General features: G+C 38.2%; 2 protein-coding genes across 3 annotated transcripts in view; one reads left to right on the forward strand and one right to left on the reverse strand.

Moving 5' to 3' along the window:
• Dcbld1 (discoidin, CUB and LCCL domain containing 1) overlaps positions 1 to 2,484 on the forward strand; it is a 63,828-nt gene extending 61,344 nt beyond the window's left edge. Inside the window, exon 13 of the mRNA XM_042694950.1 lies at positions 1,614 to 2,484. Within this exon, the coding sequence (XP_042550884.1) occupies positions 1,614 to 2,164 (551 nt within the window). The 3' untranslated portion in view covers positions 2,165 to 2,484. The remainder of the gene's footprint in view (positions 1 to 1,613) is intronic.
• A 7,575-nt stretch (positions 2,485 to 10,059) lies between these two features.
• Gopc (golgi associated PDZ and coiled-coil motif containing) overlaps positions 10,060 to 23,636 on the reverse strand; it is a 35,802-nt gene continuing 22,225 nt past the window's right edge. For both annotated transcript variants that reach the window (XM_042683624.1, XM_042683563.1), the window contains 4 exons: positions 21,759 to 21,854; positions 19,691 to 19,855; positions 17,013 to 17,193; positions 10,060 to 13,026 (listed from right to left, as the gene is read on the reverse strand). In XM_042683624.1, coding sequence (XP_042539558.1) covers positions 12,899 to 13,026; positions 17,013 to 17,193; positions 19,691 to 19,855; positions 21,759 to 21,854 — 570 coding nt within the window. In that variant the 3' untranslated portion in view covers positions 10,060 to 12,898. The remainder of the gene's footprint in view (positions 13,027 to 17,012; positions 17,194 to 19,690; positions 19,856 to 21,758; positions 21,855 to 23,636) is intronic.

The raw sequence follows: 23,636 nt of genomic DNA on the forward strand, positions 1-23,636 counted from the left end.
TACGTTACCAAGATTTTGATAAGAGCTCTGGGAAAGAGGGACTAGAAAGTTAAATACTGCCCCCTGCCTGGCCAAGGAGGTAGACAAGGGAACTCTCCCGTGTTTGAGTGGTTGCAGAGGCCCTGAGAAGCTATTGTTTTTGCCAGTTTCACTTCCTGATTTTCCTATTTTTTTCCCTTTTCAGTCTGTCTCCAGAGTTATCTCAGACTTTACCGCTCTTACCTTTCTATAGAATCAAACTATACTTTCTAGCAAATGATTAACACACACACTGGAAACAGGTTCAAATCCTAGCTCCATTATCTATTACCAGTATGCCCTCCTGGTTTCCCATAGGTAACATGGAAGTAAGTGATACCTTACAGGATTTTCATGAGAAGTTTTATTAACCAAGTCAGGGGCCCAGTGGCTCACACTTATAATCCTACCTACTCAGAAGGCTGGGATCTATGGATCACAGTTTGAAGTCAGTGCAGGTAGGCAAATCTAAGAGACTCTTTTTTATTAAAATATTTTTTTACTGTAAAGATACTATAGAGAAGGGTTACAGTTACATGATATGAAACGCCTATCTTGAAGTAGCAAGCAAAAAGCTGGAAGTGGGGATGTGGCTCAAGTGGTAGAGCTGCAGCCTTGATTAAAGAAAAAAAAAAAAAAAAAGCTAATAAGGGCTGGGAAGGTGGCTCAGTGGTAGAGCACTTGCCTTGCATGCATGAGGCCCTAGGTTCGATTCCTCAGCACCACATAAGAAAAAAGCCGCAAGTGGTGCTGTGGCTCAAGTGGTAGAGCACTAGCCTTGAGCTGAAGAGTTGAGGGACAGCATCCAGACCGAGTTCAGGCCCCACAACCGGACCCCCCAACCCCCCCCCCAAAAAAAAAAAGCTAATAAGAAAGCAAGGCTCTGGGTTTGAGTTCCAGTACCAAAAAAAAAAAAAGTTTTTAATCTATTTCTGACAGTCTTAGAATAATGGCTGGCACAGATTCAGAGTTCAATAAATATGAGCTCTTCCATTGTTCTGATCATCGCTAGGCTCAGACCTATTGCTTTGGTCTTTATTTTCATTAAACCGTTGGCCCTCCGTCTCTGGCCACATCAACCTATTTTCATGATTGCTCTTTTTTTTTTCTTTTTAAACAATGTGCCTTAGTTATGCAAGCGAGCATTTCATGGTGACATTTCCAAGCATGCATCCAATGCATTTCAGTCAATCTACCCTCTCCTGTATTCCTCTTCCTCATTTCAAGAGGTTTCATTGTTTTATTTTAACAACATACAACCAGCATCCTCTGTTTCCTGATTGCCCTACATCCTTTCACCTCCATTTCCCAAATGCAGCACTTCAAAGGCTACTTTGAGGCCTCCTCCAAGGACGCAACTTAGCAGTTCTCTCCCTTCTTTCTCTGGGTTCTTCTGGCCCTCTGAGACTTCTTCCCCGAAGCCCCAGGACGTGTTCTTTCATTCCCCCGGGCCAGCAGGCACTGTGGGGAGTTGAGTGGCGCCCACACCAGCACCCCCAGCGGGCCATCAGCCGGCTCAGCCGCCCTGGGTTGGTTGGGGCTGGCCTAGGGCTGGCGCGCAAAGGATGCTCCTCTTTACTCTCTTTTGGTTTCAGATTACCAGCAGCCTCTCATGATTGGCACGGGCACAGTCACGAGAAAGGGCTCCACTTTCCGGCCCATGGACACGGACACCAAGGGGGAGAGCGGGGTGAGCGCGGAGGACGGCGGCCACTACGACTGTCCTCAGCGCGCCGGCGCCGGCGGCGCGGGGCAGCACGAGTACGCGCTGCCGCTGGCGCAGGCGGAGCCCGAGTACGCCACGCCCATCGTGGAGCGCCACGTGCTGCGGGCGCATTCCTTCTCCGCGTCCTCCGGCAGCGGCTACCGCGTCCCCGGGCCCCGGCCTGTCCACAAACACTCTCTGTCCTCCGGTGGCTTCTGCCCGGCCGCGGGGGCGCAGGGCGGGGACTATCAGATGCCACCCGGCCCCAAGCCCGCAGACGGGGACTACGACAAGCCCCAAACCAGCAGCTTCTTGGCTGTTGAAAACAGAGACCCCGCCTCTCCAAAGCCACAGGTGCATCCTGAGTTGAACGATGGTTATTCATCCCCCAGAAACTGCCTCACGCCCCTCCACCAGACCGCCATGACGGCTCTCCTGTGAACACGATGTGCACGGCGCCTGCCTGGTGCCGCGCCAAGCCAGAGGCTTGTCACTGATTAGTGTGTCCATGTGCCATGGGCACTGTGACTCGGTAAGGATCCAGGAGACAGCGCTCCCACGCTGTTTACACCAGTGGTTTTTGTTCTGACCCTTGGGGTGAGAGCCCGCTGGTTTGTGTAAGGCTAGAAACAAACAAAAATGGACATTTGTCACATGGCATTTTCATTTTTCTGTGATACTGAGCTCCTTGAGTGTAAAATGTGCAATCTGTACAGAGCTGTATTTAAACAGAATTAAAGTAACTTAAGTTCACTTTGTCAGATTGTAGTTCTGCGCAGATTTACGTGGGAAATGCCGCTGTTGCGTAAAGCTGTAGTAGTAGTCTTGTTTTTCAATGTGTTTATCTGATACTGTGTCAGGTCTGTCTTAAAACTCAATCTTCCTATTGTTGTGCCTGCCTTTCCTTTCCTTTGATAACTAACACTTCACAGCATTTTTTAACATTCTTCCCTGGAAGAAATGAAATTACTTGAAGTAGTGAAAGCACACTGAGGTAGTGTTTTAGCAATTGGGAATTAAAAGCAAACCGGCCTCTGCCTTTGCTTAGATGCCACTTGCTGTGGCCCAGGAGCTGAGCATCTGTGCCCTGCAAGGGATTCGGGCCTAGCAAATGTTGTACAGCTTTCATGTGCTGAGCCTTCCTTCTAGAACTCCAAGCCAAATGCTGAGGCTTATTCAGCTACTTGTAATGAAGGCGACACAGCAATTGTTGTGGAGTTACCATCTCTGGTTTTCTGTGCCCAAGAATAAAAACACGGCTGAGAACCAGGTGCTCAAAAGGCTGAGACTTAGGATCCGTTCAAAGGCAGCCTGGGCAGAAAAGTCTATGAGACTCTTATCTCCAATTCATCACCAGAAAAGCTGGAAATGGAACTGTGGCTCAGGCGATAAGAGCTCAAGACTTGAGCAAAAAAAAAAAAGCTCAGGGACATCATCCAGATTCTGAGATCAAGCCCCAGTACCAGCACAGACACATAGACATGCACACACACAAATATGCTGAGGTCAAAAGTCTACAGTTCATTTTTCTCAGAAGTGGAATGTATTAGGAACTTTCTAGTCTCCTGGAAAATCATTTGAAATGTGTTCTTATGACAGTGACCGAGTTCAAGACTAAATAGAGCTTTTTTACTAACATGAACTGAGTTTATGAAAAACATTTTTCTCCTAAGTATTTTTCTACAATATTCGAGTAGCCCAGACCTCAGCTGTACCTTACGCTGTATTTTATATTTTATCTGAGTATACTTTGTGAATTAACTGTGGGGATTTACCTCTTTTGCCAAAGAGGAAAGTATATCTTGCATTTTTTAATAGAAAATAAGGACCAAAAAAATCATTGCCCAGAAAATGTGTTTTAACCCTATTTGTGTGGTTCTCACTTCCTGTGAAATGTATATATGTGAAAGCATTGAGGGTGCTGGCAGGTCATAGCAGACTGTTGGTTATTGCAGAAGACTGTTTACTTCATGGAGTTTACATGGTTTCATGTTGATACCAAGTGTAATAAACTATGTTAAGTCAGAGTGCCCTGTCTTTCACTGCAGCTCCGTGTGCCGGGGACTGAGAGGGTCATTCCTGTCTCAGTAATGAAATTAAGGCATTTTTTTCTCTGTTAAAGAGTCTCTCTTCCTAGCACATTCTCTCTTTTGAAACTCAGAGAAAACCTGGTACATGCCTTCTGGCTTTATAATAGGTAACACCTCTAATGCCTGGTCACCTAGGTAATGACTACAGGAGGTGTGTGTGTGAGGGGCAGGGGGGGGAGAGGGGACGGCAGAAAAAACCTGGCTCAAACTAGATGAAGCCAGGGGCTGTCCTTACCTGGACCTGGAAAACTATCTGATGGGCATATTTTAATGTCAAGAGGGTCAAAACCTCCACCCTCAGATCACATTAATGCTACCATCTTCTTTTGAAGATGTGTTCTATGAAGAACGATATTGTTTACACATGCCCAGAGCAGCGATTATTTCCTTAAATTGCATCCAGTCACATTTCCCCACACTTCAGACCCACCTTAGTTTTCCTTACCATAAGTCCTTGTAAGCTCTTTGGAGAGGCAGATTTAAGTGCCTCTCATGCTTAGCTACTTTGTGAATTAAATCATTTCTCTTGCAAAATGCTTTGCTTTTAAGGCTCAGCCTACTGGGCCAGTTGGTGAAGATGGGCCTGGTTCAGTAACAATCCTCAATAAGAGGACAGCTGGTACAGAGAACAGGCCAGGGGGTAGAGGCAAGTGTTCATTCTAGACCTGGATCTGCCACAAAAGAGGTGAGAAATCTTCAGCTAATTATGTGACACTTGATTCCTGAAGATCATGTTAATCTGTCTTCCTCTTCCAAAGGATACTGACTGAGAATCAACTGAGACATTTATCAAAATATTTGTTCTGTAATGGGCTTTATTCCCATCTAGTTTTTCAGTGGGGTTTTTTTTGGGGGGGTCTGGTTGTGGGGCCTGAACTCTGGGCCTGGGCGCTGTCCCTCAGCTCTTCAGCTCAAGGCTAGCGCTCTACCACTTGAGCCACAGCGCCACTTCTGGCTTTTTTCTTTTTTGTGTATGTGGTGCTGAGGAATCGAACCCAGGGCCTCATGCAAGTAAGGCATGCGCTCTACCACTGAGCCATCTTCCCAGCCCTTTCAGTGGACTTCTTACAGCATTTTAATATTAAAACTTTAGTACATAAGGATACACTTGGAAGGAGAGCACAAGTGGCTCACACCTATAATCCTAGCTACTCAGGAGGCTGAGATCAGAGGATGACAGTTTGGAGCCAGCCTAGGCAGACAAATACACAAGATACTTAGCCTTCAAACCAGAAAAAAAGAATCCAGAAGTAGGAGGGTACTGGTGGTTCATAGCAATAATCCTAGGTACTAAGGAGGCTGAGATTTGCAGATTGTGGTTTAAAGGCAGCCCCAGAATTTGAATTGTGGCTCAAGTGGTAGAACACTAGGATTCAGGGGGGATAAAAACTCAGAGACAGAGCCCACGGCCATGAGTTTAAGCTCCAGGACTAGCATTAAAAAATAAAGAGGTGAGGCTCAAGTGGTAAAGTACTACGTTTGAGCAAAAAGTCAAGTGATGGCAAAGTCCCTGTGTTCAAGCCCCAGTACAAAAAGGAACAAACAGGCAGGGACCTACAGCCCTCCTTTACAGGAGAGCTGGCTTCTCCATCACATTTCTTACTCATCCTAGAGGTCTAACCATGACAAAAGAGAACAGGACTTCCTCTTGGCATTTCTTCAAGGTGCTTGGTGGAGGTGAATTGGAAGGCCTGATAAACCACACAGAGCTAAGCTGAAACTAGCAGATAAGAGCAGAAAAATAGATCTTTCTCTTTCCAGGTTTTGTAACATTAGTATCTACATCCTACCCAGTGGCATGGATTACTACATTCGGTCACTTGTAATAGTTGTTGTAAGATACCTGCTCAACAAGCAAGACTATACTGACTACAGACACTTCTCTGGGTTTTTTTTTGTTTTGTTTTGTTTTGTTTTTTTGGTCGTAAGGCTTGAACTCTGGGCCTGGGTGCTGTCCCTCAGCTCTTCAGCTCAAGGTGAGCGCTCTACCACTTGAGCTACAGTGCCACTTCCGGTTTTCTGGTGGTTTATTGGAGATAGTCTCACAGTCTCTCCTGCCAGGGCTGGCTTTGAACCACGATCCTCAGATCTCAGCCTCCTGAGAAGCTAGGATTACAGGCATGAGCCACCAGCACCCAGCTTGCTCTGGGTTTTTTAATTGTTACTTAAACTTCCATTAAACACTTGTAAACAGCCTACAAAATGTCTAAAAGGGTATGAGGAGTTGCTCTAGGTTATTTTATAATGCAGTGAGTTCTTAGCAGAAGATGCAATCAATTTGTATTACAGGTATAGCTGTAGGCACCATGAATAACTATATGGTCTTTCCTAAATATGTCAGTTCTCTTTGAACAATTACAGCAGTCCAGATGTGGCCACCAGGCTGGCCTGGCTGGAAATGTTGATCTTGCACTCATTCACACACCAAGTAGCTATCCCAAGACCAACACTCCGTATTGGACAGAGAACATGTGGCCTCTCTTCAGGACCTGGGAGCAGTTTGAATGCTGCTAATGGTAAGCTAGGGTGAGGAAAAATGTAAGGTTTAGGGTGAAAATGAAACTTTAAGAATTATGATTGTTAGGTTAAATATAAACCAAAGTATTTGTGTTACTAGTATTAGGGCACTATTAGTATTCAAGCTGGGAAAATAAGGGTTGGGTAAAACTGAAACTTATTTTAAGGATTAGGGTAGAATGAAAGTTAGAATCGGTATTATTAGTCTTTGTGTTAATAAGATTGGAGTTAGGGTTCTGGTTCTTTTTAGAGTTAAGGAAAGGGTAGTTATAGTTAGTTACAGTGAAACTTATTGTAAAGATTAGGAATAGAGTAAAATTTAGTGCTGCTGTTAAAAAAACCATCTGTGTTACTATTAGTTAGGGTTAAGGACACAATTTGGTATGGGGTTCAGGGTTGATAGGAAAGGTTAAGAGTTAAATTGAGGGCTGGGAAGGTGGTAGAATGCTTGCTTCGCATGTATGAGGCCCTGGGTTCAATTCCTCAGCACTACAGAAAAAGCCAGAAGTGGCACTGTGGCTCAAGTGGTAGAGCACTAGCCTTGAACTGAAGAGCTGAGGGACAGCGCCCAGGCCCAGAGTTCAAGCCCCATGACCCCCCCCCCCAAAAAAAAAGAAGTTAAATTGAAAATTTAGCAATTAGATGAAGAATGAAAGTCAAAGTCAAAACTTTGAATTACTTTAAGAATTTTGGAAGGTTTATGCTTATATTAAGAGTTAGGAAATGGGTAAAGTTTAAGGTGTAACTGGTTTAGGAGTAGTTAGGGTTTGGGTTCTAGTGTGAATGAGGATTAAGAATACAATTGAGTGGTTAAACTTAAGTAAGGATGAGGAGTAAAACTTATGGTTAAACTAGTTTTCGTGCTACTCTTAGGATAAGGGAAGAGTATGTGTTAAGATTAATTTGGGGAGAGGAAGAGAAAAAAACAAAATGTTTAGGGATATAGGGATATGCAATAAGGAGATGTACAAGACACTATATTGAAAAATGAACTTTATAATTTAGGTGGGGGTGGGGAGCATAGTTATGGAGGTGGGAGGGAAGGGATGGTAGGGGGAAAAGAGAGGAGGAGGCAACAATGCTTGATAAGAAATGTTCTCATTACCTTGCTCATGTAACTATAACCCCTCTGTACAGCATTTTCACAATAAAAAACTTAAAAAGATTAGGGTTGAGGTTCAGATTAGGGTTAGGAAAAGGGTAAGATTTAGGATAAAAATTTAACCTTAATTAGGAACCAGGAATAAATTTAGGGCTCCTGTTAAGAATTTTTGTATTTTAGGATTTGAGTAGGGGTAGTGTTAGGGCTAGGTTTGGGTTAGTGTTAAGAGCAAAGAAAAGGGTAAGGTTTAGTGTAAAACTGAAAGTTATTTTAACAATGATAAACAGAAGCAGTCAGAATCATTTGGATACTATAATGATTAGGTTAGGTAAGGGCTACAGGTAAAGATTTGTGTTAAGAGTTAAGGTCAGAGTTAGAAAAAGTGTAAGATTAAAACATATTTTGAGAACATCTAAAAGTTAGGATTAATGTAAACAGAAGTATTTGTGTTGGGATTAGGATTTCACAAACTGAAATCCTAACTTTACATAAAACATGAATCCTATTAGTAAAACAAAGACTGAGGAACACTAATTCTAACTTTTACTCTAATCATATAATCCTTGAAGTTTTAATTTTACCCTGAACCTTACCATTTTCTAACCCTAACTGTAAACAGAATCCTAACCCAACAATCTTACTGTAAAAATCCTAACAGTAATACCAACTCTTAACACTAACCCTAACTTTTCCTCTACTCCTAATCAGTACATTAAGTCTCAATTTTACCCTAAACTTGTAGTCCTTTTATTCTGTCTCTATTCTAAGCATAATAGTAACAAGACTTGGGTGAACATTGATCCTAATTTTTTCTCATAATCCTTAAATGTTTTTCAATTTTCCCATTTCTTAAATGTCACTCAAACCATAACCCAAGCCCTACCTAATCCCACTATTAAAACAAATTCTCGTTAACCCTGTAAACGAGTTACTCAGCAAGTTATATTTCAATTTTACCCTAAATCTTAACCTTTTCAAAACTTCAATTCTACCTTAAATCAAAATCCAAATACTTATGGTAACTCTACCCTTATCCTTTATCTTTTGGGGAAGGAGATAAATCACCTCTTAATCCCCAATTAATTCCTCATTTCCTCAAATCTCATTCCTGGTCAATTTGTCAATCAAGATTCTCCTGGAAGCAGACACCAACATCCATGGGATCAGCTATGCCAAAGATTTATTGGGGCAATGACATTGAGGAAAAATAGGCAGGGAGCATAAAGGCAACCAGTTTACAATGAGGATGTGACCCAAATGTAGCAATTCGATAGCATTTTTTAAACGTTGAACTGCTGTAATAACTTCCTGGACATTTTAGTAATAAGAAAGGTTGTGTGAAAGTGAGTCAGACTACAACGCAGTCCTAAGGGAACTTGGCAAGACCATCAGGGAGTTTTCCAGTCAATGTCCAAAGTCAGAGAATCCCTGTCTTGATTAGTCAGTAAGTAGCCTCAGCTTCCAGAAGAGAAGCTTCAGCCTGAACAAGGCGGTTTTCAGTGAAGCAGTTGGGCCTTTAGGCAGCTATGCTCCCCCTGCTGGAGGTAACAGACATACATTCTCCTCGACACCACCGTGCTGATAATGACTCCTAAAATGCACCTGAAAAAGATTTATTATCAAACAAAATGTTTAACACCAAAAGCACATGGTAATGCGCAATACTCATTATGTTCTTCTTTTTAAAGTTAGTTATAAAATCCCTAAAATCAAACACTGATTAACAATGAAAATACAAAACATGTTATATTTCATAAATTGGATTAGTTTTCCTATCAGGATGAAATATGGAAAAAATGTTTCCCCCTTCTCAAACAACCTGGTGAACTAGTAGCTTAAACCAACACACAAAAAGTATACAAAGAGCCAGGCACAAGTGGCTCACGCCTGTAATCCTAGCTACTCAGGAGGCTGAGATCTGAGAATAGCGGTTCAAGCCAGCCCAGGAAGGAAAATCCATGAGATTTTTATCTCCAATTAACCACAAGCAAACCAGAAGTGGTGCTGTGGCTCAAGTGGTAGAGTACTTGCCTTAAGCTGAAGAGCTCAGGGACAGTGCCCAAGCCCCGAGTTCAAGCCCCACAACCAACCAAAAAAAAAAAAAAAAACCATATAACCGTTGGGATTAAATCAATATCGTCCAATGAAAAACAGCAAGTATTTCTGAACATTCATAAGGACATTTAAAGTATTTTTTTCTAAAATTATTTTACATAAAGAAAACTTCTAAGTGACATATACTTAGATGCTACAATGGAGAATGTATCCCCTTAAATACTAATAGTGTTGTGTTGTTATTTTCATCAGTCTTCTTCTCGTAAGTAGATTCAGCTGTCCACTATTTGCAACACAGAGCCAAGGAAATCAGGGTTTCTTTTTTGTCATATGTTAAGTTTTAACAGAAAGCGGATTCCACAGTCACTATCAGATCTTTCTAACATACACGTGTTTAACAGTACTGCAGACAAATGGCTAATCCTTAGCATTCCAAAATATCATTTTACTGTAGTATTGAGATTCAGCCTTAGCACATTTTGTGTGACATTGGACAATTAATAGAAGCTACTTAGAATAAATAATAAATGAAAGTATTCCACATAAAAGAAACACCATTTACCTTTTAAAAATTAAGATCAATACCATTTTATTGGAGAAGATTCCATTTTTATTTACAAGCTAATAAAAACTACTAAATTCAATTATATATAATACATTTGTCATAAACACTATAGATGTGAGGTCAACCTAAATGACAGGCTGGAATGTAGATCACACAGTAAGGATATCAAACAATGTGCAACTTAGATATGAATCGTGTGTTTTATTTCTAAATTATGAAAAAATAATTCCACTGTAGTGGGGAAAATCCAGCACCATGGGCAAGCTGTGCTAACTTTTAGTAACTATCCAGGTATGACCACCAAGATCCACAAGATGCCATTTTTCTTAAATGTTTTAACAATAGTCTCATGACTGCAGTGTAGCATTTCCATCCTATCTGTGACAGAGAATTTTAGAGGTCAAGTATACATATATACACACACCACTCTCATGTGCATTGAACAATTTCCCTCAGATTTTATTTTCCGTATTTTTATTGTTAACAGATCTCTGCAGCAGTTCCCTTCTTATCTTTTCTAATGAAGATTTTACCGTATGGGCTTCTTTCTCATAAATGTGAAAATACAAAAAAAAACAAACAAACAAAAACTGGTTCTCAGTGCATTAGGGCAAATCTGCAATTCCTAGTTTATCCCTAAAGATCATATTCTAAAATAAACTTTCTACTAGGTACTTTCGGACACATGCCAGGAAATTCATAGTAGCAGCTACACAACAGTGCTCTCATTATGCTTTCCAGACCAAGAAGGAGATGAATATAAAGGAAACTAATGCGTTCAATTTTACACTACTTAGAAAACTTTATTTTGTTTATTCCCCTTGAAGGGAATGTATATTACAACTCATAAAATCGTTCAAATTGGAGGTACCTTACAAAAATGCTATTTCTCAGTTCTAAAGGAAAAAGCAAAACAACCCCCAACCTACCTTTAAAAAAACCAATTTAATATGCAGTACTTGAAAAATCAAAGAAGTATAGCTTACAGTTTCCTAAATATTCATAGTGTATAAAGCATATTCTCTGGGGACAAAAATGTCATGGTCATTCTATTGACCCAGGCTATATTTTAAGAAAACAAAAACTGACATGGTTTTTATGTCATAGCAAAAAAGTTTTCTGATCTGTAATGATGGAATTCTTATTTTTAAATAAATGAATACATTAGCTACAATCCAGTTTGCAGATTGGTGTCTACCATAGGAGGAATCCATGAGGCAAAACAATCTTTCTTTGAAACAATCTAGCCTGGCAGGAGCAAACACTAACACGTAACTTGCTTATTCATTTGTACATTTAAATACTAACTTGCTTAGACGCAGTATTAAACTATGAAGTATTTTAATATCAGTAACAATAAGACACTATGAAGTGCACTTCTAGTTATGAATTAACAGGGCAATAGGTATACAGAGGGATAAAACCACCAATAAACTATAAATGAACAATAGTAAAATATTAAGTTTATAAATAGCAATAATCACAAAACAAAAGTATATACATTTTATAGATTTAACTTTGAACAAATATATAGTGCATCTGGGAAAAACAGGGATGAGAAATGAAGATACTGATAATATTTTAGAGCCTTAGAGATTTTTCCCTCACTTAATATTCTCTTAAATGTATCTTTTAAAACACTGACATTAGTAAATGTTTTGACTTTGCATTTTAGCAAACATACTGTTTTGACTTTGTTTAGCAGGGTATAATGGCCCACAGAACACTAAGAAAGGAGGCACTGTGCTTAATCCGCTGACAAGAGAACTTGCAAATTCACAGTTTGCATATGAAAACTACTTTAGGCAAATATGTATCAATATGAAAACCAATTACTGTATCAAAATGTCTTCACTTTGTCCTGCCTACTTTAGTCCCTCGGCTTTTTAAGTGGTCGGTAAATCAGATAATTAAAGAGAAAACTACTGGCTGAATGTGACATTTTTTTGTAACATACTAATAAACGTGAACTGTTTCTACTAGGACTATCATAAGAAAAACTTTATGAACAACTCAAAATATATAAAACTGTCTTTTGTGGATCATAGAAAATAAACATAGAGACTAAACATTAATAGTGTAATGCTCCGGTATGAGGCACAGGTTAACATAATTGACAACAGGTATACTCATCTGCATTTCTTTTAAAAAATCCAAAGTAAACATACAATAACTTTTCAGAAACTATTTCTAGCGCAGCATTGATTGATAAAGGATTGCATAAACAGAACTATTTTTTTTTACTGCATTGAATATAGCTATAAAGCAAACTCATTATAACAAATGATCATGAAAATTGATTTAGTTATCAGTATGCACAACAGATTAAAAAGACAAATAAAACCATTCTTTCAGTTAAACAAAAATAAGTCAACCTACATTTCTGCAATTTATGGAATTAGAAGTTCTGTCTTTTGAAATTCCACAGTTAACATTATGGATACATGGATTCATATGTGATGAATTCACTTACTCTCTTGCATTTCCTATTATAAAAATTCCAGTTAGCAGTGTCCTTTTCTTAAATAGGAAAGGAACCAAATAAAATAGTAGCACTTCATTTGGTACTTAAGAGCCTATTAATATAATATCCCTTTGGGAAACACATGCTTTGGTGCTTACAATTCCAGGAAAATCAAAGTTGCTTTACATGCAATAGCTAATTATGATATACCACAGAACACGGTTTTATGCATTTCAATTGTTCACATGAAGCCCTGAGGTACCCGCCTTTCTTTAGGCAACAAACAACTCCCTTGAAATTGTATAGTCTTTGTCACGGTCTTCCCTAGTGCCCCAAGTTTAAAATAGTCTGATTAACAATCTTATCTGGAGATACAGTCAGTTTAATAAGACTTTTTATGGTACAGATTGTGCAGGTCATCTAATTTAGAAGCACTGTCATCTAGTGGAGTGTCACTTGAAGTTCCCATGTCTCCATTTTCATGTGCATCAGCTACCTTCTTATTATATCCTGAAAAAAAAAAAGAAAAGAAAAGAAAAAAGGAGATATTTTATGGTCTAAGAATATACTTAGTTTTATAATTTTACTGAGCAAAAAATGAGATGCCTGCTGTAATTAGTAGCAATATGCAGCAAAATAACAGTTTTAAATCTATATGTATTTTATTTGTTTTTATTTTTTGAGACAGGGTCTCACAATGTAGCCTACACTGGCATCAAGCTCTGTATACATCGGTTTCAGCCTCCTGAATATCAGGATTACAGGCAATGCACCATGACTTCTTAAGAACAGAATTTGTCCTTCTTAGAGCTCGAATATTGTACATACTTGAAAGTTTTATTGGTTGGACCTACCTAAAAAATGTGTAAAATTTTCTTTCAAGTTTTCTAATTGACATGTACAATTACACCTATTGAATTGTGAAGGTTTTTAATTTGACCTTTTAGTCTTCTTATTACTTAATGTCAGTTCACTAAAGTATATACCAGTTCATTCCTAAAAATCTAGTTTGTTGGCTAGGTGTCGGGGATGCATGCCTATAATCCTAGCTACTCAGTAGGCTGAGATCTGAGGATCAAGCCAGCCAGTCTGGGCAGGGAAGTCCATGAGTTTTTGTTTTTTTTTTAATCTCAATTAACTACCAAAAAGCTGGAAATGGCACTCTGATTCAAGTAGCCAAGCACTAGCCTTGAGCAAAAAAGCTCAGGGATAGCACCCAGATCCTGAGTTCAACCCCAGGACCAGCACGCACATGCACACACACTGTACACATGCATGTTGAGAGATAATGTCTAACTAAAAACTGAAACAAATTCTGGGTAATCTACTAGATAGATGATAAGCTTTTAAATAAATAAGAGTTATCTTATTATGTGAGCAAAGAAGTAAAGAAAAGTAGAAATCAATATCTAACAAATATAGTTTTTGTGATCTGGGGAGTTAATAGTGGTCCGTCACATGGCATACACTATCAACTGAGACACATCTTAAGTGCCTGCAAGTTGCAGAGGGATAGAGAAGTCTTAAAATAAGGAACAGCCTTCTAATATTGACAGAAAGAAGTAGAAAATATGAAAAGCAATGAAACTGTAGAAAGCGCCTGGCATTAAGATTTTGACAAGATGCTACCCTATTTACTTAAGATGCACGGAGAGAACAGTAACTGCTACTGGTGTCATTTTGCACACTAACATACAAAACTAACCAATGTGCCATGGTTCATCACAAAACTGTTTGCCCACGAATCCTCCAACTTTTTGGTTTCTGAAACCTTTATACTTTAATAAGCTTAGACTAAGTACTCTAAACAGTTTTGGTTTAGGTGGACTATGGTTATTATCATGCTAGTTATGAAAACTGTAAAAAAATTAAAATATTGTTAAAATGACAAGAACTCAATGTTAATATAAACAACACAGAGTTGTTTGATGACAACTATCTTCAAAAACCAAAAAGAATTTTTAATCAAAAGAATATCATTACTTTGTTTCTAAAATGTATTTTTATTGTAAAGATACTATACAGAGGGGTTACAGTTACATGAGTAAGGCAATGAGTACATTTCCTATCGAGCATTGTTACCCCCCCTTTTGTTTTTCCCCCTTACCATTCCTTCCTTCCCCATCTCCCCACCTCCCCCTTCCAATCCTGAAATTGTAAAGTTCCTTTTCAACATAGTGTCTTGTACATCTTATTGCTACAATGGGTCAATCTATATCCTTACTTCAGCATTTTGTTATTTTTCTTCCCCAAATTAGAAAAATGTACAGGGCACATTGAAATGTGCAGGGCACTGGAATCAAATAGAGTGAAAACAGGGTTATGTTATACCAAAGGGGGAGAACATACAAGAGAAACTAAAAAAAAAAAAAAAAATAAAAAAATCACATAGTACATTATAAGTACATAAAATAACAACAACAAATATAAAACCTCTTGTGTCTCTATCTTGGGGTTCATTTTGCTTACATGGTCATATGCATATAGCTTTTGACCTTTTCTGCTTGTCCTAGACATATACTAGTTATTGCAAATAAGGAAAACCATGGGACCTCTGTTTCTTTGGGCCTGGCTTACTTCACTTAATATGATTTTTTTTCCAAGTCTTTCCATTTCCTAACAAATGGGGTGGTGTCATTCTTTCTGATGGAAGCATAGAATTCCATTTTCTTGATCCATTCATCTACTGAGAGGCATTTGGGTTGGTTCCCTATCTTAGCTATGGTGAATAATGCTGCAATAAACATAGTTGTGCTGGTACCTTTAGTATGGCCTTGTTTGTGATTGTTTGGGTAAATGCCCAAAAGTGGGATTGCTGGGTCATAGGGGAGCTCTAGGTGGAGTCTTTTGAGGAACCTCCATACTGCTTTCCAGAGTGGTTGAACAAGTTTACACTCCTGCCAACAATGTAGTAGGATTCCCTTTTGGCCACATCCAGCATCGTTTGCTATTAGATTTCTTGATTATAGCCATTCTAACTGGGGTGAGGTGGAATCTCAATGTTGTTTTATGGCTAGAGAAGTTGAGCATTTCTTCATGTGTCTATCAGCCATTCTTGTTTCCTCTTCAGAGAAGTCTCTCTTTAAGTCTTTAGCTCACTTATTAATGGGGTAGTTGTTTCTTTGAGGATTTGTTGTTGGGGGATTTAATAGTTCTAAATATATTTTAGATATGAGACCCTTGTCTGTTGTGTGGCTAGTGAAGGTCTTCTCTCAATCCATCGGCTTTCTATTGATCTTGCTAGCTCTGTCCTTTGCCATGCATAAGCTCTGCAGTTTCATGCAATCCATTTGTCCAACCTTTCTTTGATTTGTTGTGTTTCTGGGTCTTTATTAAGAAAATTTTAGCCTGTGCCTTGGAGCCCTAGTGTTTCTCTTATGCCTTTTCAGGGTGTCTGCTTTGACTTTGAGGTCTTTGATCCATTGGGAGTTGATTCTGGTGCAGGGTGATATATAAGAATCTAGCTTTAGTTTTCTACAGGTGTTGAACCAATTTTGCCAGCACCATTTACTGAAGAGGCTGTCTTGCTTCCATTCTCTCATTACTTTCTAATTTTGCATTTTGTACATCTTCCTAGTATCTGACTTTACAGAAGATAGCCAAAGTCTCACCACTGATTTTTTTTTTTTTTTCCTGGTTGTGGGGCTTGAGTTCAGGGCCTAGGTGCTGTCCTGGAGCTTTCTTGCTCAAGCCTAGCAACCTTCCACTTTGAGCCACAACACCACTTCCAGTTTTCTGGTAGTAATTGTTTATAAGAATCTCATGGTCTTTCCTGCCCAGACTGGCTTCAAACTGTCATCCTCATGTTTTAGCCTCCTGAGTAGCTAGTACTACAGGCTTGAGCCACTAGGACCTGGCTCACCTTTGCTTTGGTTTAGTTTACTACAAGTATAAGTAATAGTTTAGACATGAAGGTGCTCTTTGTACCATTAGTGTAAATATCAACAAATAAATGTGATCACAATGTTATTTTGAAAAGCTGTGACTTCATGATAAACTCCCAAAGCTCTTAGAAACTCCTATGTATCATAATTGGAAAATACCCTGCTCTAGATTAAAAAAAAAAGTCCCAGGTTTTTCTTTAATATGTATATATACATGATAGCAATGGACCTAAATCAAAGGTCTCCAGGATCACGTATCTTGACTCATATAATGATGAGATATTAGCCTAAAATGACTCTAATTTGCTGTTAAGAGTGAAGAATTTATGTTAACAGATTTCATGCTAAGATCTACTCTAAAAACATGATGATCTGTTTCAGCCTCTAGAAATCTTGAATTTTCTTTATTTTCAAGAACCATAGTCCGAGATGATTCTAGAAAACACACATATAAATAAAATATCAGCAGTTACTAGTGTACACTAAAACTATAAGCAAGGGAAACTATTCATTGCTTTGGTTTCTCACCATTAAAATAGTATTACTGAATACCTAAGGCTTTACACTTAAAAAATTACTACATTCATTATGATTTTTAAGAGTGATTTTTACCTTGTAACACTTTGAGCTCCCCACTTGCATCCTTGCAACTAGCACCTGTATTACCACCTCCCTCTAACTCATCAAGATAGAGACGGTAGCGATGTCCACTCTCGTCCTCATACTCCACATTTTCATCATCAGAATCCACTTCAGGTGCCACATAAACGACTTCAAATTCAATCTCTCCCCTCTAAAAAGAGAATGAAAATAAGCAATTAAACCAATGGCAAATCCAATCAAAACTGGATTTAAAAAAATCTTTTGAGGTAGGCTTAGGAATGGAGACTACAGATACTGCTCCTTTTCAGACAACAAATAATGAAATTCTAGAATCTCAAAGGTAAAAAGCGTTTGAGAGGCTCTAACTGTCCAGACCAATCCCTCAAATCTTCTTGAGAAACTCCTAGTAGCTGTCAATTAACTACAGTATTTTTTGCTAACAGAAAAGGGGGAAAAAAACAATGCCTATTAAGTTTACATAATTTTGGAAATTTACTGTTTCAAACCATTTTTGCCATTTTGTACTTTACACAGCAATTTAGCAAATCCATCTAAATAATCAGATGTTAATTAAGTTTACACTAAGGATACCTCACAAACTTTCCATTCTAATTCAAGAAATCCCTAGATAATGATTTGCTGTTTCTTACTGGAAAATTCTTGAACATTTCCCTAACTTTCTGAATACCAGACAGAGTACTAATCAAGGTGTTCTGCCTAGTTAATGATAATAATTACTATATTTACTACATAAAATTATGGCCTTCAATTCTCAGAATAACACCACCATTGTAGTCTTCTTTACACTAACAAAAAAACCTTACTGAGTAACAGAGAAAGATAACCCTCAATATAAACAAGTGCATGGAAAAATAGAAATTTGATTCCAAAGTCTTTGTTCTTTAATAACAACTTTATACCCAAGTGCAAAATTATACATCATTTTATGTTAAAAAATTCTAAGTTATAAAGGTCATTTACCAAGAGATGACAATCATTATATATAGGTCTGCTCTTTTTAACTGAAAATTATAGCTTGCCTATGTCCTAAAGAAAGCATGCTATTTTGGCTGCTAACTACTGAATCTCTTGTGTGCTCTTCTTTCCTACCAGTTTGAAGTTATGCCTGAAAAGTTGTACGTTAAAAGTTTATTATTGCCTTTTCATAGTTCCTTTCTCATAGCTGATATCCATCCTACTCTTTACATTTTTGGATTATAGTCACACTGACTTGAGAAAATACTAACTTGAGAGATCAGTAGCATTCCAAAATATCTCTTAATAGATAATGCTTTAAAAATACCACGCAGTGATAGAAATATACCTGTGGGTGGGCTCACATTCAAGGATTAATATGAAAGGAAGACCTTTTTTTTGGGGGGGGGGGGTTGGTTTACTGGGCTTGAATCCAGAGCCTCACAATCTTACTTGGCTTTTTGGCGCAAGTCTAGCATTCTATTACTTGAGTCACATTTCCACTTTCAGCTTTTTGATGGTTAATTGAAAGATAAAAGTCTCTTGGATTTGTCTGCCCAGGCTGGCTTTGAACCAGGATCCTCAGATCTCAGCCTCCTGAGTAGTAGCTAGTATTATAGGCATGAGAAGGAAGACTTGCTAATATGATTAGAAAGTCTTTCTTTCAATGCAACTTTTTTTTTTTTTTTTGTCAGTTGTGGGTCTTGAACATAGCCTGGGCACTGTCCCTGAACACTTCAGTTCAAGGCTAGCGCTCAGTGCCACTTCTGGTTTTCTGGTGGTTAATTGGAGATAAAGAGTCTCACAAATGTTCCTGGCCAGCCAGGGTGGCTTTGAATTACAATCCTTGGAGTTCAGCCTCCTGAATTGCTAGGATTACAGGTGTGAGCCATCAGCGCCTGACTGATACAACTATTTAGTGAGATTGTAAAGAAAAGGTATGCATCATGAAGAGTTGAGCTAATGAGATGTAAATTAATATTCAATAGAGATTCAATTGTAACATGATCCTCAAGACAACTCATTGTACTACCCAAAATCTAAATCCTGAAAGCCCATTCTCAAAAGAGGAAAGAACGGGGCTGGAAAGGGGCTCAGTGGTAGAGTACATGCCTTGCAGACATGAGGCCCTAGGTTTGATTCCTCAGCACCACATGAATAGAAAAAGCTGGAAGTGGCTCGAGTGGTAGAGCCTTGAGCTGAGGAGCTGACCTAGAGTTAAAGCCTCACTACCAACAACAACAACAACAAAGAAAAGAAAAGAAAAATTTAAGACCATTGGCTAACAAATACGACATTTGGGATACATATCCTAATTCTGTAATTTATTTACTTTGTAGCTATGAGCAAATCTTTAAATTGCTAAGAACTAGCATTTACTTTGTTGAAATAATAAAATTAAACTAAATGAAAGTTGCTACTATTCCAAGACTGAAATAAATCTACTCACATTGTATTGTGATATCTTATATCTCTCTATGGTCCTGTTATCAATGATGTTACTTTAAAGTGCTACATCTTCACTTACTTTTTCAGCTCTATTTTAGTACCTATTAAGTGAGAAGACTGTGGCACATAGGATTTATCTCAAATCAAAACAAGCAAGTGTACCTATACACACTTTACCACTTGCGAAACTTCAGCAGGAAGTCCAATAGATGCAAAAATGAACCAACTGACAGATCCATTTTAATTACATAAAGAGAACTTACCTGCTGAGAAAGTATGGTTACAGCTTCTTTGTGCTTTGTGTCCCTTAGGTTAACACCATTGACCGCCAAAATAGCATCCCCAACATGCAGTCCTCCACACCTATCAGCAGGCTGTCCTGGATGGATCTCAGAGATGAGGATTGGAACCCCATGTTCTTTCCCACCCTAAGAACAAAAGGCAGTTAGTTTATACTTGTAAACAATGGTTATAGTTTAGGCATAAAACATTTTCTTAAAAAATTATACATTTAGGCTGGGAGCCAGTAGCTCACGCCTATAATCCTACCTATTCAGAAAGCTGAGATCAGAGGATCACTGTTCAAAGCCAGCCCAGGCAGGAAAGTCCATGAGACTTTTATCTCCAATTAACCACCAGAAAACCGGAAGGGACACTGTGGCTTAAGTGGTAGGGTTCACGCCTTGAGCTGAAGAGCTCAGGGACAGCACCCAGGCCCAGAGTTCAAGTCCCACAACAGACCAAAAAAAAAAAATCAGATTTAAGTTGGGAGCCAGTAGCTCATGTCTGTAATCCTAGCTACTCAGGAGGCTGAGATCTGAGGCTCATGGTTCAAGTTAGCCCTGGCAGGAAAGTCCATGAAACTCTTATCTCCAATAAACTACCCCCAAAAAGCCAGCCATGAAACTCTGATTCAACTGGTAGAGGACTAGCCTTGATCAAAAGATGCTCAGGGACAGTGCCCAGGCCCAAACAAGAAAGGAAAAAATATATATTTAAATAACCATTTATACTCTCTGTAAATGGGTGGATGAAATTTCATTTGATAAATAGGTTACTATAATCACTAGAGATATATCTCTGTAAAATAGTTAATAATGTGCTTTTCTAAAAACATTACAGAGCCCAAAATACCAAAATGCCCTCCTCCCAAAAAACAATAGCTTTACCTATTAAACATAAGAAAGAATTTCTACACTAGTACATGTGAATACTATTTTATCAAATCTGAATTGGTAAGGATAAACCAAATAGCATATATACCTCAAATAATTTTAAGGTTGTAAGATGAATCTCAAAAAGTTGCTCTGATGTGGAAAAATATTCAGTTGTGCAATGTACAATTGAGGAAACATACTAATTGTTTCTAGCTTAGATGAATATGTGTTATTTCTCCTACTCAAATTTATGAACTTTGAGGGTTGTAAAAAAGGTAGTCACATGAGATTAATTTTTAATCGTAAGAAACATGTATACATGAGATTAATTTGTAATTGTAAGAAACATGTATACATTAAATAATACACAAAACTAATGAGCTTACACAGTGCCTAAGTATGATCAAATAGTAAAGCTACCTTATTCAGTGAACAAGCCTGAAGCAACAACCACTAATATACACAGCAAGCCTGCCTCATTTATGGATTCATTACACGTAGTTTTGACCACGTGTGATTTTTTTTTTAAAGTACAAAAAAAAAAATCAAAAGAAATTTCAAAAACAAAATTTTTAAATACAGTCACTTGATAAGTTCTTAGTCTTTCCATGTTAGAGTCAGTTATGTTTAAATCGTGGGAAGCCAGGCACCAGATTACAGGTATGTAATCCTAGCTATTCAGGAGGCTGAGATCTGAGGATTATGGTTCAAAGACATCTTGGGCAGGAAAGTCCCCGAGACTCTAATCTCCAATTAACTACCAAAAATCCAGAAGTGGAGCTGTGGCTCAAATGGTAGAGTGCTATTCTTGAGCAAAAAAGCTTAGAGATAGTGCCTAGCCTTGAGTTCAAGGCCCAGAATCAGTACCAAAAAAAAAAACAAAAAAAAAACAAGCAAGTTGTGTGATCTGCTCAGTGTTTCCCTGTTCTTAAATCTGCCTCCCTAAAAAGTAAATTATGCCCCTAAATCCAGGTCAAAGTTAATATACTTAAGTGATAAAATGAAAAGTTTAGATTGAAATTTAGCAAAAGTTGCAGTATAATACTGCATCCTGACAATTTTAATTTTAATTGCTGTCTCCTTGGAACCATAATACAGATACCAAGGGTCTAGTATAAAGCACATGGCTGCACTGGATAACTGTAAAAAGGAAACAGGAAGTACTACTTCTTACTGTAATTGAAATGCCAAGGCCTTCATGATCTTCCTTAAGAAGGAGAACTTTTCTAATTGGACCAACTCCTTGACTTTTCTTTAAGGAGTCTTGATCCTTATTGGAAGAAAACAGAGGAAAAAGCATTACTTAAACAATACACCAAACAGAGGACAACTCATGCTATATAACTTAAGAAATATTTATTAACTTCCTGGCATAGATATACAACATAAGAAAGTATTAATAAGATTATAAGTAATCTTACAGCTTTACGATATTGAATATGTATAACACATGCATATCTTCCACTAACTTCTTCCTTTAACCTCCACACAAAACCCACACCCACTATGTTTACCACCTTGCCTCTAACACTCTGTGCACTGTAATTAAGATTCTTCCCCAAACCTACTACCAGTGGAATTTTCTTTATTGTCACTGATACCGATACTGCTCATCCAATTAATATTTTGCCATCACAACACTACTGGAATCCTGCAGAAAGCTGACACTGTTACCCTTGGCATTCTGAGGTGTTCTGTATCTGAGCTGTTTCCTTTGCAGATTCATTTTCTTTCTTCCCTCCTTGGCCTCTGATTCTTTTTACTTTATACATACTTTCCATGACTTAATCAATTAAATGGTTTCAAATACGATAGCCGATTACCTTCCCAATATTTCAACTCAAGACTCTTCTCATGAATTCCAGTTATATATGCTCAAATGGATGGTCTTCTTAGGTGTCACATGGACACATCAAACACTGCATGGCTATAATTGATCCCATTTTTCTCTCCTGTATCTTTTCTTTCCTTTATCATTAACAGCCAGATTACATTCCACTGGCAAAACCCAAAACTTAAATTATTCCTTCTGATTAATCTACTTAAGTAATAGTTGTCAAGGACTTAACCCATCTGAGTACTGCTATGCTAATTCTCTTAAAGCTGTTGTTCCTCTCAACCAACACTTCCCTGCTTTCCTTGTGGTCTCCTTGGATTACCTCTTTCAGACTCAGTAGAAACATCAGTAAAATATGATGTCCTCTATGCTCTTTAAGTCTCATGATCATCAGATTAAAGTGTGACACACGTATTTAGTATAAAGTACTTGTGTTAACTGGCTACTCCCTAAAACTTCAACCTAATATTTAGCCACTTTCACAACAGCTATCTGAATGAGAATAACTATGATAACTCAGGTATCTGACACTATTCCATCTTCCTCCCTCACCTTTCCAATTCCCAAATATATAGACCTAGAAGTTACTAGGGCTGAGGGGGAGGGAGGCATCAGTGTCCTAGAGAAGACAATGGCAAAAGTTACATTACAATCCCTATTCTTCCACTAAACTCTAGGTACATATCTTCTTATAATTTTGTAAAAGCAACAAATTATATTTAAGGTCATTTCCTGATTCTAAGATATATGAGCCACTAGATAAGAGGTAGACAGATTTCACATATTAAGGTTTGTATTATCAAGTATCTGTTCTAATAGAATATAATAGATTTAATGATAGAAAGGAAAGTTCCTGTATAATAAACAAAGATAGCTACAGAAATAGACAAATGGACATAGATCTCAAATTCTATCTTAATCTAAGACTAAACAGGTACAAATATTAGTTCAGAATCTATATTTGGGTTTAAAGCTTTCCTCAAATATTTGCCAATGTGTCAATATGACTACAATTTTTGGCTAAACTTAAGCATGCTCAATCATGACTTAAAACAGTATCACGTGTGTGCCAGTTCTGACTCACTGTGTGGAAATATCACTTTCACAGCATCAGCAAGTCTGTGAAACATTACCAACATTCTTTGAGTTACTCAACTATTCATCTACTTTATAAGTTGAATCCCATTTTCAGTTTCTGAATAAAGGCTTCAAGTA

The sequence above is a fragment of the Dipodomys spectabilis genome, unplaced genomic scaffold (assembly GCF_019054845.1).
Source record: "Dipodomys spectabilis isolate Male_0828 unplaced genomic scaffold, ASM1905484v1 ptg000001l, whole genome shotgun sequence".
Classification (NCBI taxonomy): Eukaryota; Metazoa; Chordata; class Mammalia; order Rodentia; family Heteromyidae; genus Dipodomys; species Dipodomys spectabilis.